At 32.9% G+C, this 15,408-nt stretch overlaps 1 protein-coding gene across 2 annotated transcripts; it reads left to right on the top strand.

Annotated features, from left to right (window-relative positions):
- Window positions 1-2,629: 2,629 nt before the first annotated feature.
- LOC128193177 (RNA polymerase-associated protein LEO1-like) lies at window positions 2,630-15,178 on the top strand. 2 transcript variants are annotated; one of them, XM_052866488.1, is made up of 14 exons: window positions 2,630-2,718; window positions 3,722-3,926; window positions 4,256-4,547; window positions 4,590-4,680; window positions 4,881-4,979; window positions 5,087-5,202; window positions 5,702-5,847; window positions 5,993-6,077; window positions 6,245-6,363; window positions 6,538-6,672; window positions 7,198-7,333; window positions 8,074-8,245; window positions 8,603-8,703; window positions 14,932-15,178. In XM_052866488.1, the coding sequence occupies exons 1-14, from the start codon at window positions 2,670-2,672 to the stop codon at window positions 15,076-15,078; spliced, it is 1,893 nt and encodes a 630-aa protein (XP_052722448.1). In that variant the 5' UTR covers window positions 2,630-2,669; the 3' UTR covers window positions 15,079-15,178. The 2 variants fall into 2 exon arrangements, with proteins under 2 accessions (XP_052722448.1, XP_052722446.1); XM_052866486.1 differs by having other exon boundaries at window positions 4,256-4,680.
- The last annotated feature ends 230 nt before the right edge of the window (window positions 15,179-15,408 follow it).

The raw sequence follows: 15,408 nt of genomic DNA, 5'->3' as shown, positions 1-15,408 counted from the left end.
ATAACTTACTACAATAACTCCACCCAAAACTGATTAACGAGGCTGTATTTTAAAAGCTTGAACGTTTGTCTTATAATCAGCCTCATACTTTTTTCTGCTATGTAATTAATATTTCCTTGAATTAACCACAAAAAAGATATGTGGTAACACCGCCTTAACTAAACATTTTTACGTTAATAATTAACAAGCCCCCGAGTTCATGCCCATGCATAATGACATACGTATGCTGTACTGTATTGTATTGATACGGTCTCAACTTATTTTCAAGAATAAGGTTTTCCATCAGAAGTTTATCTTGCTATATATTTATGTACAAACAAAGCGTGAAAGACGATTGTCCAATTTAGTTTACACATTTATATAGTAGTTAATTAGTCAAAAGACATTCTTCCCTGCAGGTTGAGGAGTAGCTGTAGGTATGTAGCATGTGTAGCTCCTGGTCTGAATCAAAGTACTGAAGAACTAACGGGAGTTGATTTTGTCGATGTTTATTTATTTTAAAATCAATGATATGTTAATTTGCATGACAAGTACATATAGTTTCTAATTTGAATTACGCACATTTTTATAATTTGAATTTTTGGACTTTTTCGACAAGAATATCGAGAAACCCCATTTTATAATCATGTTAAATAATATTTAAAGATAAAATTAATTCAATCAAACTATGTATCAGTGATAGAAATATTTCTCGAAAATTGTATGAATCCAAGCAATATTGAACTATAGTCTCGTTCAACCAAACGCTCGGCTGACACCGTAAATCTCTGACAAGACAGCCGAGCGTCGAGTTGAACGAGACTATATTGAACTTTGGCGTAGGAATACATACGACTACAAAAAATATCTAAATTGTTCCTACCATTTAAAATCTGACTATTTTCAAGGTATTTATAAATAAGTTTACTTGAAAAACAATGCTTTAGCATACATTACTTCGATTTTATCAATTATTTTTAAGAACTAAGTCTCGTCAGCAGCAATGATTTGTGCTGAGGTCCAAACACTGTTCCACTTTAGGTTTGTCTGAGTAACTGCATAGGAGAGTTGATTAAAATCAACTCCCAAAATCAAAGTACTGAAGAACTGACGGGAGTTAATTTTGTCGATGTTTATTTATTTATTTATTTTAAAATCAATGATATGTTATTTTCTATGACAAGTACATGTATTTTCTAATTTGAATTACGCACATTTTTGTAATATGAATTTTTGGACTTTTTCGACAAGAATGTCGAGAAACCCCCATATGAATAATGTTAAATAATATTTAAAGATAAAAATAATTCAATCAAACTATGTATCAGTGATAGAAATATTTCTCGAAAATTGTATGGATCCAAGCAATATTGAACTGTAGTCTCTTTCAACCAAACGCTCGGCTGACACCGTAAATCTCCGACAAGGATTTACGGAGACAGCCGAGCGTCGAGTTGAACGAGACTATATTGAACTCTGGCGTAGGAATACATACGACTATAAAAAATATTTAAATTGTTCGTACCATTTAAAATCTGACTATTTTCAAGGAATTTATAAATAAGTTTCCTTGAAAAAAAATGCTTTAGCATACATTACATAGAATTTATAAATTATTTTCAAGAACTAAGTCTTGTCAGCAGCAATGATTTGTCCTGAGGTCCAAACACTGTTTCACTTTCGGTTTGTCTGAGTAACTGCATAGGAGAGTTGATTAAAATGAACTCCCAAAAATCGAATGGACGACCAGTTCGTCCATCCGATTTTTTTTTCAGACCGGGAGCTACAGACCTACAGACCTGCAGCTAGTTGAGGAGTTTTGTTCTGGGAGCAGACCAATTTATCATTTAAAATCATTAGAATTGTACAAAGTATAGTTAAAACATTATTCAAATCCTATATGTAAATGTTTTCATATTCAAAAAGGAAATTAGTTCAAAATCAATGTGTGTCATCTAAATTAATAAATAAAGTTAAAGCTGATGAAGTATTAAAAAAACTTTACAATTATTTAAAGGCCATGAGTTACTAGTATGTAAAATCGATAAAAACTTTTAGAAACTGGTTTGCTTTTTAATACATTTAATATAATAATGTAATACCCAAGACCCCCCCCCCCCCCTTGCCATGCATGGTGTGGCTTATCAAATGTCACTGCATGCATGTTAGCTCATTGGACTCATTAACCTTTTATCTGTCACCCAAACTTAATTCCATTTGCGGCCCTAGGCCTCTCCTTTGTGAGTCGGGGCACCATCTTTTAAAGACTGTTACACTGTCGATATGTTTTATGAATAGTTCAAAAAAATATTTTTGCTCTATGTGTGTATTTCCACTTTCGGACATGTCTAAGAGAAAAAGAAGATACCCGGAAAATGATTGTAAACAAGATAAGGCTAATCTTTTTGAAAATATGTGTGCTGATCGCCCGGCTCCTTGGAAATAGGCCTTAAACCTCCCCCCCCCCCCCACCCCCCCCCCCCCCCCCCCCCGGTGGAAAAAATTATCGTTCCGCGTATTCGAAATGAGACAAAATTATTAAAATTTACAGCATGAGAAATTCATTAGAATGGTTGATAATTATCTTATCATTAGTTCATTTCAAATCTAATTTCGATACAAATATCAGAACTTTAGATTTGTTATGTGAATCGAATTTTTTGAGTATGAGTTAATATTATAAAAAAAAAATGGCGGATCCGGGAGATATTTTCGGTAGTGGGGCAGAGAGCGACGAAGGTTTGTCAAATAAGCGTTATGAGAACTTATTTACTGCGTTTGTTTGTTAAATTAAAGATTTTATTTTAAAAATTGGGCTTCTTTGATTGCACACTTCATACATTGACATGAAATGGCGAACATTATTGTTGCTTCTAGAGGAAATTCAAACTAATTCGAATTTTGCCGCAAAGCTTAAACATATTGAATATTTTATTTAAGTTTGACATGGATATGTTGAAAGAAATAAACAAGATGCCTTAATTTGTTCGTTGTGAAAGTTTGTTTTGCACATTTTTCAAGAAAATCAAATATAAACAATAACAGATACTATTTGTACACAGGAATCACAGGCACTGGATATTGTTTGTCCATTTTTATACTTATTTATATTTACATTAACTTCCATTGCCCATGAAAAAAATCAGCAACTTAATGAATAAATTCTATTTAAAAAATGTCAAATGTAACAAAAGAAACCCCTGGTCCATAAATTATTTAAACTGCTGATTTGTGTGACTCAACAAGGCCACATACCATTGTGGGATCATTAGATTTCATTGTGGCTCAATTGTGGTTGAATTCATGGGTATCCCTCAATCACGAATTAACATCCTCCATGAAATAATACATTAGATTTTGATGTTATATTTCCTTTTGTAGATTTAAGAAAAGACACGAAAACTTATAAAATTTCAGCAATCCACGAAATTGGCCTCCACAAATATTACTGATTCCCCAGTATTAGGAAATCGCTAATTTATTTCTTATTAATTTTTCTTTCTTTGAAATTGTTTATCCTGTTAACCAAGAATGTATATACTATATAGTATACAAACTGAGAAATATTTAATTGTACTCCTCTATAGATTGTTTGATTTCTAAAGATAAGATTTGTACCAAACATAGCACACAATCTCCAGATCTAGGAATCCAATGTAATGGGTATTAAGTCATTTGGACAAGGTTTATCCATGTTACTCACTAGATAAAGTTTGATATTATATGCTTTTATGCTTGATAGAGAGTCACGGATCCCCAGCAAGTGGAAATGGAAGTCATCATTCAGAGAGTCCAGTTGGAAGTCCTGCTGGGTCAGGGAGTCCAGCCCACAGTGGGTCTCCTCCAAACAGCCCAGGGGCAGGGTCTGGATCACCCACCAGTCATCACTCTGGATCTCCAGAAAGGTCCCAGTCAGCTACTCCAGTTGGATCTCCAGCATCTCACAGGTACCTAATGCAATATGCATGGTATCGAAAGACACTTTTTTAATTGATGCTAAAATAATGCTTAATCATGAACGTTATTCTAAATGAGTGTGTGCATTCTTGGCTATTACTTTGAATACCGAAAAATCTTAATAAATAAGCTTTATGGTATTCCTTTTTGATGTTAATTCATTTTAAATCATTCAACAATACCAGGGGTATAATTTTCTGTATATAAAGGAAATGAAGAAAAACATCATAATCATTATAATTAGAATGTAACACTAACATGAAATAAGTGACTTTTATGTTTTTTGATTTTAAAATTCATGAATGTGATGATTTGTTAGGTCAGGGAGCCCAAGAAGTGGATCTGGTTCACCAGCAAGGAGTGGGTCTGGAAGTCCTAGAAGTAGGTCAGGTTCTCCAGTAAGAAGTGGTTCAGGTTCACCTGCTAGAAGTGGTTCAGGTTCACCTGCTAGAAGTGGTTCAGGTTCACCTGCTAGAAGTGGTTCAGGTTCACCTGCAAGAAGTAGGTCTGGATCTCCCGCAAGAAGTGGATCAGGCTCACCTGCTAGGAGTCGATCTGGCTCACCAGCAAGAAGCAGATCAGGAAGTCCTAGGAGTAGATCAGGAAGTCCTAGAAGCAGATCAGGAAGTCCAAGGAGCAGATCAGGAAGTCCTGCTAGGAGTGGGTCTGGATCACCTGCAAGGAGCAGGTCTGGCAGTCCAGCAAGAAGCAGGTCCAGAAGCAGGTCACGAAGTGGAAGCCCAGGTATTGAAACTCATGATTTTTATTCCAGTTTGAATGATTATGAATATGTACATTTTTTAAAAAGACCAGTTTTAAAAATGGCCATGTAGGTAAATGTCATTAATATTGAGTAGCTGAAACTCATGATAACAACACTTTTGAAGAAAAAGAAAACAGAGCATAAATTTGGTAAATTATTTTTTAAAATAATGCAATTACAGCTCAGCATTCAGGAAGTGACAGTGGGTCAGACATTGGTAAAAAGAAGAAGAAGCAGAAAAAGGAAGGGTCAGGATCAGATTCAGATAATGATGTCAATGGTCAGTTCTAATTGCCAAGAGTGGTGACCTTGCTCTCCTCTTTTTCTTCAGTTTGATTTTCAGTATTACATGCTAAATGACTGTACCTGTCTGTCACTTTTTTACAGCTACAGTTGGTGATTTATTTGGAGATGCTGATGACATTAGCTCAGATGAGGAGGCCAAGACAAGGAAGTCTGATGCTGAAGATGATGAAGGAGGAGGCTCTGATAGGGAGAGACAGGTTATCTATCACTGCTTATTAATACTGTACACTCTCACATGTTTCACAGTGGTCCAAATTCATTTTGTTTGATATTTTTGCTAAAAAAAATATATCTGTGAAATTATGAAATGCATTAACTTGTAAAATAATGCTTGTCGAAGTACAGTAAAACTTCCTTAACTGAACTAGAAGGGACTGTTTAAAAATTTCGAGATATCCAAGTATTCAAGATGTAGAGGATAAAATACATGAAAAATAAGTAGTTGGGACTTACAAATCACATCAGCATATCCATTGTATTCGAGCTATCAGTGTTCAAGATATGTATACAATTGTCCTAAAATCAAATTAGAATCAATAATCGGAACCATGCCAAAAATTTAGGGAAATCTGATATAGTTAAATTATTATTAACACAACACTTTTGGAAGGTCATATCAAAAAGGAAATAGTGATTGTTCTTTGTTGACACTTATTCATATATTTTAAAGAATCTGATTTTTGTTGTGTTCTCCAGGCTCCTGTAATTGATGATGATGAAGAACAGGTAGAAGAGGAAGTGCCAGAAACAAGAATTGAGGTTGAAATTCCTCGCATCATGACAAACCTCGGAAAAATTCTGCATTATGTGAAACTGCCAAACTTTCTTAGTGTGGAAACAAGGTAAGGGAAATAACTCCTGATTACTTGTTTTTAGTTTCGTATGGTGAGGCATCTGTCACAATGGATTGGAATCTACTTTATATTACCGAAGACATTATTTGTGTTTGCATTTATGTAAATTGAAATAAAATAACTTTTCTTTTAGGCCTTATGATAATCAGACCTATGAAGATGAAATCGATGAAGATGAAGTGTTAGATGAAGAAGGAAGAGCTCGGCTTAAGTTAAAGGTTTGTTCTAAAAACAATCATTTTTAACCTCGCTTTAGTATTAGTAGTTTTATTAAAAACCTCTTGAATTTGTATCATTTTAGGAATGCTATATGTTCTAGTTTTCCTTAGCCCCAGGAGAATATGTTTTTAACTAAAAAAATTATCATTGTATTGTATTTTTACAGGTAGAGAACACAATTCGCTGGAGAAAGAAAAACAACGAAGATGGAACAGAAGCCACTGATGAGCTTGGTAAACCCATCAGAGAGAGCAACGCCCGTGTTGTCCGCTGGTCGGATGGCAGGTCTGATTCCCTTACTAGTCAAAGCTTATAAAATTGTTAATTCCACGCATTAAAAATATGATTTAATATGAAGACCATTTCTATATTACAAGTTGCTCAATAAGTCGAAACTGAAGTTAGAAGATCTGTGTGTCATGTTAGTGTTGATTGATTGTTGATTATTGTTAATAACAGCATGTCTCTTCACCTGGGAAATGAAATCTTTGATGTGCACACCATGCCGATACAGGGCGACTTCAACCACTTGTTTGTCAGACAGGGAACCGGTCTCCAGGGACAGAGCATATTCAAAACAAAACTAGCATTCAGGTAACTTAACCAGCAGCTTTTTGTTATGATATTCCAAAAAATTTAAATCTTCTTGTTAAACTTCAATAGAATTACCTTGATCATCAAAGATTTGATAAAAGACACTAAAATTGATGTTATTCTAATGTATGGTATTTATCTTTTACCTTATAACATATTTAATTAATTATCATTACAATATATCCATGTTATATGTCCTACATGTAACAATGATTTTTTAATAAGAGATACAAGACAAAGTTAGTGAAGTATACAGTTAAACCTAGCATCAGTAGCTTACAAAAATCTATACATTCCCAATTACTGGAACATGTAGTAGGTTGGACAAGATCTGTAGAGAGACGTAATGTTGTAGATTTTCTAAAATGATTATGTCTTTATCTTTTTAGTAAATTTTTCATAGGAGTTGTTTATTTCCAATGTTTATTATTTCTTCCTTATTTATGCATTCAGTTCTGAAAAAAGTTGTATTTTTTTTGTCTGTACATATTAACAAAAACAATTCTTTTTTCTTTTTGTTTGTAGACCTCATTCAACAGAATCCGCTACGCACAGAAAGATGACATTGTCTTTAGCAGACAGATCAACTAAAGCACAAAAAGTCAAGGTCCTTCCAATCTCAGGTCGTGACCCTGATGCTCATAGAAGTGAAATGATTAAGGTGAAGATCTTCAATACTGGTCACTTTTTTGATTTTTGCTCATTTTGAAGGATATATTAAAGCAGAGACATAAATAACAGAGATTGGCAACCGATCGAAATCTTGCGAAATCTCGCGGTCCCTATTGTAAAGTGTTTCCAGTTTAAATCAGTATATCTTTCTAATAAACAATTATATCAAAATATAAACAGCTAAAACCGATTACCAAAACATTCAAAATATTATATTTTCATGAGTTTATGTCGTATAAAAATTATTAAAAGAGGAGTTTTAGGAGGCAGTTGGCTACCTGTCGTCTGATATTTTGCCGATGGATTATAGCTGGCCCATATATTTTCTATATATTTATCGTATTTTTCAATTTTTTGTTTCAAAAATGTCCAATACCTATGCACACTTTTTGTTAAAACAATATACTTTTGGTTTAAGATCATTATCTCAGTTTACTGAAATGTAGTTCTCAAAGTAAGGTTGGTCCTATACCATTTTTCAACAACAAAACAGAGTATATACTTAAACTGATAGCAGTTAAACTGATATTTCGGTTATTTTGATATACCGGTAATAATAAAACATGAAACCAATGTAATTACATACAAAATTACATTATTATATAAAGTTCAAACTTGTTAAAAAGGTAAATGGACTTGAATATTTATTTATTTAGAAATCTGCTTATTCTAAGAAAAGTTTTCTCCCTTTGTACATGTAGTATAATAAAACAATATATTGAATTGTAGAAAGAAGAAGAAAAATTACGAGCCTCCATTCGAAGGGAAAGTACCAGGCGGAGGATGAAAGAGAGAAGTCTGCATCGTGGCCTCAATGCCCGCTACCTGGAAGATGGAGAGGATGATGATGAAGGCGGAGTGTCGCTGAATGATTTGAAGAAGGAGTACAAACAGAAACGGGGTAAGTCTCAGTTATAAAGATGAGATCAAATCAACCATGTACAGTAGGACAGATACAAAATTGAAGAAAGAGAAATGCAGAAAACCCGACTAAAATATGTTTATTTTTATTTTTATGTGTATATTAATTTAAAGCAAAAATACCTGAATAAGACTCTTAGCTTCAATCCAATTATCATATTAATTTTGACACTACATGTATTTACACCACCTAACAGTAATTATTCAATTCTGACCAAATGAAAATAGTCTTCAAAAATACGTCATTTTAACAGGTTTCAGTGTAACACACATTTGTTCTGATTTTGTGTAATTGATTTATGAATTAATAGACTGTGTATTTTGACATTTTTTTCAGCTGATCGGTTGACGATTTATTCATCTGACAGTGATGACTCATATTCAGATGGAGAGAAGTCTGGGCGACTGATGAAGGCTAAGAGAGGTGGTAGTGATGAGGTAGGTGTAACAGTTACCAATGGTTACCAGATACAGCACAGCGCACAATAGAACAAAATAATGGATCAGATACTGTATAAATTATTTATTTTACGCAAGTACATCATTCTGCAATTCTGCTTTTTTGCAACAAATCGCAAGAATATAAAAACATGAATGCCAAACTTTTATTATAATTTCTTACTTTTTAAATGTCTAAAAATTTAAAACAAGATTTTAAAATCTGCTAGGGGTGTTTTTTGTGATAATTTTTAACCAGGTTTTCCAAAGGAGAAATCCGGTTATTAAAATGGTGAAAATCGAGGGGCGGGTGGCTGCCAAAAGGGTACCCTCATTGTACGGATAATTCCTCCTACAGTTCTCAAGATAGGAAGTTGTTCTTTTGCACATTAATTGTACATATATCAGAGGTGTGCATAGTACTAGGATTTTGATTTCCGATTATTTATGAAAAAAATACCAGCTTTTGAACTTAGTCACTTTTTGGCAAAATATTGCATATAGGGTACCCTCATTGTACAGATAACTCCCCCTTCAGTTCTCAAGATAGGAAGTTTTTCTTTTGCAGATTAGTTGTACATATATCAGAGGTGTGCATAGTACTAGGATTTTGATTTCCGATAATTTATGAAAAAAATACCAGCTTTTGAACTTAGTCATTTTTTGGCAAAATATTGCATATAGGGTACTCCATTTCACTGGATATGGGTTGACATGGATTATGGATACAGTTCATATAAATGAAAACCCGGTTTGCCGTCACATTGACAGCTTTTCACTTGTTTGCGTTTGATCTAAAGTTTGTACATAGTGAGTAAAATATGTCTCGGCACACAGTTAATAGTAAGATCCTGCAGATTTGTTGTACTTTAATTATCGCACACGAATTTTTAAAGGAATTTTCTTATTTGACCATTAAACATTATTTAAGATTATGACATTCGTATCCAATCTCTATGTGTATTTAGTAAACTAAACATTAGTGTGCATTGGTTAATCACTAAAAGGGATTACCTATGCTAACAGTTACATCAACTTATAACTATGCAGTGTATTTCCTTTATAGTTTCCTCTTGAAATTCTTTTCCAATAAACTAATAGGAATTACCTATGTTGACAGAAAGATCAACTTGTACTTATGCAGTGTATTTCCTTCAGTGATTGCTCTTCTCTGAATTTCATTCCAATAAGCTAATTGCTGTTTCCCTCTTCCTCCAGTGCTAACTTGGTTGCTTGACTGAATACTTTTAATTACCTCTACATTTCTTTGTATGGAAAACTCACAGGTCACATCATGCTTCTTCTAAGGTGCTATTATTAATGTTATTTTGATAACAATTTTTACCAAAATGCAATTGTGACACACCAGTCATGGAGTGCAAACTTCTAAATTTAATTCATAAAACTGACTCGGTTATTGATTGTCATAAGTTGATTAGTTATGTGCAATAGTGTGGTTGTGGCTAGAAGGATTGCCTCCATAGATCACACAGGCCAAGTTTTTATATGCTCAGGTATGGCTGTGTGTTAGCTTATTTCTGTTGAATTTTATTTAACTTTATACAAGTTAGAGATACCAGTAATCAAAATTTGTCAGTAAAAAAAGTTACGGTGGAACTGGTTCTTGTCTCAATATTAAGTTAAGTTGAGCGATGGACTATTTATGAGATATTTTTAACAATTATTGGCTTATCAATGCACTTGAAAAAAAAGAGCCAGTGGCTTAAACAATGCTATATATATACATAAAAGTAAAAATCTTTTGAATGGCACCTACACTGCATCAAGGCTATGTAGCAGTACATGTATATTCAGTATTTGAACTTTGTTTCTTTGCACTACCTAGATTCTAATTTGAATACATTGTGACCTTATTTTTGGACAATGCTTTTCCTTTATTGTGGTGTAAAAAAGCATTTTTAAATTCAGTACTTTCAACCTATCAATAAATGAAATCAATAGTAAATGTTCATACAAATAAGAAATGGGGAATCATTTGCTCACCTGAGCTGAATGCTCAAGTGAGCTTTTCTGATCAAAATTTGTCCGTTGTCTGTCTTCGTTGGCATTGTCGTAAACTTTTCACATCTTCTCCTCCAGAACCACTGAGCAGATTCCAACCAAACTTGGCACAAAGCATCACTAGGTAAAGGGGATTCAAGTTTATTCAAATGAAGGGCCACACCCTCTTTGAAGGGGAGATAATTTAGAATTATTAGAAAATTTGTCAGTAAGTTTAAAAAATCTTCTTCTCAAAAACTATTTGGCCAGAATATGAAAAGCTTGTATGGAAGCATCCTCAGATAGTGTAGATTCAAGTTTGTTCAAATCATTTTCCCCAGGGGTAGGGTGGGGCCACAATTGGGGATGGATTTTTACATAGGAGTATTAGGAATATATAGAGAAAATCTTTAAAAATCTTTTTAAAAACTATTTGGCCAGAAAAGCTTAAATTTGTGTGGATGCATCATCAGATAGTGTAGATTCAAGTTTGAACTAAAATTCAAGTCTGTCAGAAAAAAAGTGCTTTATTTTATTTTAGAAAATTATGTGCACAATTATTTTTTTTTCACACGACCAGTCAGGCTAGTACACAGACATTTACCCTTACCAGACCTATCGTTTACTAGACAAAGTCGGTTGGACGGCCTTAATGTCAAACCCTGCTTAGTTGTAAAGATGTTTTGATTTTGAGACTGCCATGCTGATTTGATCAGAGTAAAGGCTTTTTTGCTCAGGTGAGCGATGTGGCCCCTGGGCCTTTTGTTTTTAAAAGGCATGTTTTTTCTAGTTGGATGGGTACATGTAGACACTAAAGAATCATAATATGATATATCGAAGATTGAAGTTGTTGATTGGCAACATTAATTCACATAGTATCCTTATGTTTCAATTTGAAATTATGCTGCAAGTTAAAATTACTTTAAAAGTTGACAATGATACAATCAGCAAAATAAATCCTGTTCTGATGAACAAATCACCTGTTGTCCAAAGAATGATAAGTTACTTTAATTTTAGATACTGCCTTATGATATTGATATGTCACAGATGTTCTCTCTAAATAGAAACGGAGAAGGATTTATCTGAACAGTATACCACGCACATGTCATGTTTACTCCCACAGTTCTTGTAGATAGGGAGAGACTACCGGTAGTTAAATCTTTTAACTAATGGCATTTGAATATAAATCTTGTATACTTTAATAACTGTTTAACAGAGAATATGCTTTAAGTCTGAGCAACTTGTTTCTTGTTGAAATCAAAAGGAATTTAGAAGTGAATCTTTCACTGGTCTTGGTGTATGATAAATCTACAATAAAAACAAAACAAAGTTGGGTTTCCTTTCTATCCAAAAGTACATGTACAATATACTGATAAATGATTCGGTTTGTTGGAAACTGTTTCAGAAAATCTGTCATGTCCTAAAGCACATCCCCTAGCTGAAACCTTATTTCTGTTGAAACTTTAAAAGTGTTCAGTCTTGAGAAATCCACTTTTCTCTCTTTAAAATACCATTTCATTAAAAAAGAAGAAATGTATATTGATTACCAGGTAGTTGGTATGAAGACCAAATGGAAAGTAGAGTTATCAATCTGGAACATGTTTTTACTTCACAAAGCTTCATTTGTGTCACTAAATGTGTATAGATAATATTGAATTGATTGTCATTTTAAAAACATTTAGATTTGTATTTTATGTTTCTGTTGTGAGTTAAGAAGGTATGACACATTTTATATATGATGTAATTTCTTTTGAAATAAATGATTAAATTCAAATCAGCTTTATGCAAATCTTAATATCAAAAAGCATAGCACAAAAGTTTAAAACCACAACTTATGATCTGCAAGTCATTAGCTCAAACCTGTTGGCACTTTTACTTTTCATCTTTGTAAAAATTTTAAAATTACATTTTGTCAGCTGTTTTTAAATGCCATTATTGTACAATTGAATATATTGAAAGTGTAATTTCATTATGAATATGATGACCTTTCATCCATTCAATATCTCAATGTGTCCCATACCACCTAATTTAACCTACATGTATGTCTCTCCTGTCCCGAATCAAATTCATTATCATACATTAATTTGGGTTTATGTGTTGCACCATAAGTTGGATAATGAGATGCAAAAGTGTCTCTTAGTTAGTTAAAGACATATAGAACACCCTACATGTAGTTGTAGAGATTTCACATTTTATAAATCACAAAAAAGTTAATCTTGGTCTGTTTATCTAACCATTAAATATCAATCGCCCATGATTGAAGCATTCATTAAACTTTTTTGAAAACATGTATTTCATTTTTTTTAATGTATTAATAAAGTGGAAAAAGGGGGTAGATTAATTCAGTTACAACAAAGATTAAATCCACAACTCTAATTGTTAACCAACTTTTTCGAAAGCAACATTGGTTTGTTCAATGGTATACTAACATTTAATTATGAGTAATACTGAATTCTTGTATGATGTTTTGACTTCGACATACTGCCGCCATCCATCTGGCCCTCAAAGTCTCAGGATAGGTTAGATCTACGGGTAATAAGTCAGACATGCACAACCACAAAGTACAAAGTACAAAGGCTGTTCCCAGCTTATCATGCTTAATAGACTAATCATTGTTTGTACTTCACAGTACCAGCACTTGCTCACAGCAGCTAGAAACTATTTAATGTGTATCTGTTTGCTGTGACCTAGCTCTCGTACAAGACTGCTACATATACTTATAGAAGCTTGATTTTACCAAGTTCTGTCAATAGTCCACCTATTCTACAGGGCTAGGAGATCTGAGGGAAAATATACAATAAGGAAACAAGTTATTTACATTATATCAATCAAACTCCTCACCCCCTTTTTAAATTACCAATTTTCATGAGGTATGGTACTCTTATATACATTTATTGACAAGGCCACTTTCTATTTATCTCATTTTTTTTTTGAACGAACAAATGAACCTGAATATATATAAAACAAGTCTCTTCTGTGAACTCTGTATGAACTACTTACTGTTATGGGTTATATAAATCGTTGTTGTTTCTTTACATAATGTGGCCTCACATGGGTTTTGAACTAGTCTATTAAATTATTGAAATCTATTCTTCCTTTTCTGTCTGTTATATAAATTTTATAGAAAGAATAACAAAGTAGATAGAACCTGATTTGAAAGTAAGGTTTTCCAGTTTTATTAAAAAATGAAGTTTATTAAATAGACTCTTATTTTGTAATAAAAATAATAAAGATGTACATTACATGTACTGTGAGTGCCTGGATCTAAATAATGATATCGCAGGTCTCACTTAATAGAGAGCTACTGTGATGTAAACTGTACATTAATACAAGAATTTTTATACCAAAGCTATAGAGAAGATATCTTAAGCAAACAGGACTTGTCTTGAATATAGGTCAAAAATTATCTGCATATCTACATATTCCTTGTATAATTCTTGGATCATCTAACTAAGGGACGTTTTATGTCAAATGTATTTATGTATACAGTTCATATACTGGTACATGTATACTTTGTTTGTAAATCTGGGTAAATATGAATGGTTTTGATACTTTTATGTACTACATGTAGTATAACAATAATAACAAGGTTCCAAGTTATGAAGAAATAAAAGTATTCTTGCACTGTATTTAAATAATGTACATGAAATGTACATGTAGTTGCTTAAGTTCTATAAATTACATGCAGAGCAGATTTTGGAACTAGATTCCTGAGATTGAGTTTACAATCTGGGACAAACGCATGGAAATATTTTAAATGTCTGGGTATCGGGTTATTGAGTGATTTAATGGAGAAAATCAAGTGTAAAATTCTAGAACATGACCCAATATTATGTAACCACTTGGAACATTGTCATGGTTTTTAAAAGAACATTTATGGCACATCTAAAGAATTTTCATATTCCAAATTTAAAATATGTTTTGTCTTTATGACATGAATGATCAATATATTTACTTATATAGCATTGCAAACTATAAGAAATTCTTGCATAACACATTTATCATAATTATTTTTTTTCTACCATGAAATGAATTAGAATAATGGATACTTAAAAATATTTGATTATTGAAATTTAATATGATTATAATTTAAGTGAATGCAAATTGTGTTTAATGGTTAAATGTTTCAGGTTATTTTATAAAGTACCCTGTACATTAATATTGACCAAAAAAAAATTCCTGTAAAGACCTAAGAATAAACTAGGCAATTTTCAATATTTATTTTAGGATTCTGAAGAAGAGAAAGGTCCAAAGAAGAAGGCGGCCAGGATTGTGGAAAGTGACAGTGAAGAGGAAGGGGGAGGGGCATCTCAAGAAGGGGGTGGGGATCACAGTGAGGGATCCAATAAAGGCAGTGATATGGAAGATGATTGACATTTTATGAGACCAAGACTGTTGTTTATGTTTCATATTGTTGTAAATACATGTAGAACCATTGATCATGCATCACTAATAAAAACCATATTAATATATACCGGTAGTGTTTTTCATAATTGTAGAGTATTGCAGGGCAAGAGCACTGAATCTGCTGAATTATCAGTTTTAATTAACATGTTAAATGTATTCGTTTTATAATAACTTCAGGTAAGCGCAATTATTGCTGAATGCTTAGGTAGAAGGAGTTCCCACAGCATAAACAAACATGTCCATGTATCTTCATGCTTCACTGCTTAGTTCCTTTACCTTAAGGATGGGATTGTGCAA

This window comes from Crassostrea angulata, chromosome 7, assembly GCF_025612915.1.
Source record: "Crassostrea angulata isolate pt1a10 chromosome 7, ASM2561291v2, whole genome shotgun sequence".
In the NCBI taxonomy this organism is placed as follows: Eukaryota; Metazoa; Mollusca; class Bivalvia; order Ostreida; family Ostreidae; genus Magallana; species Magallana angulata.
The sequence above is the reverse complement of the archived record's forward strand: the minus strand, read 5'-3'. Positions and strand labels throughout refer to the sequence as shown.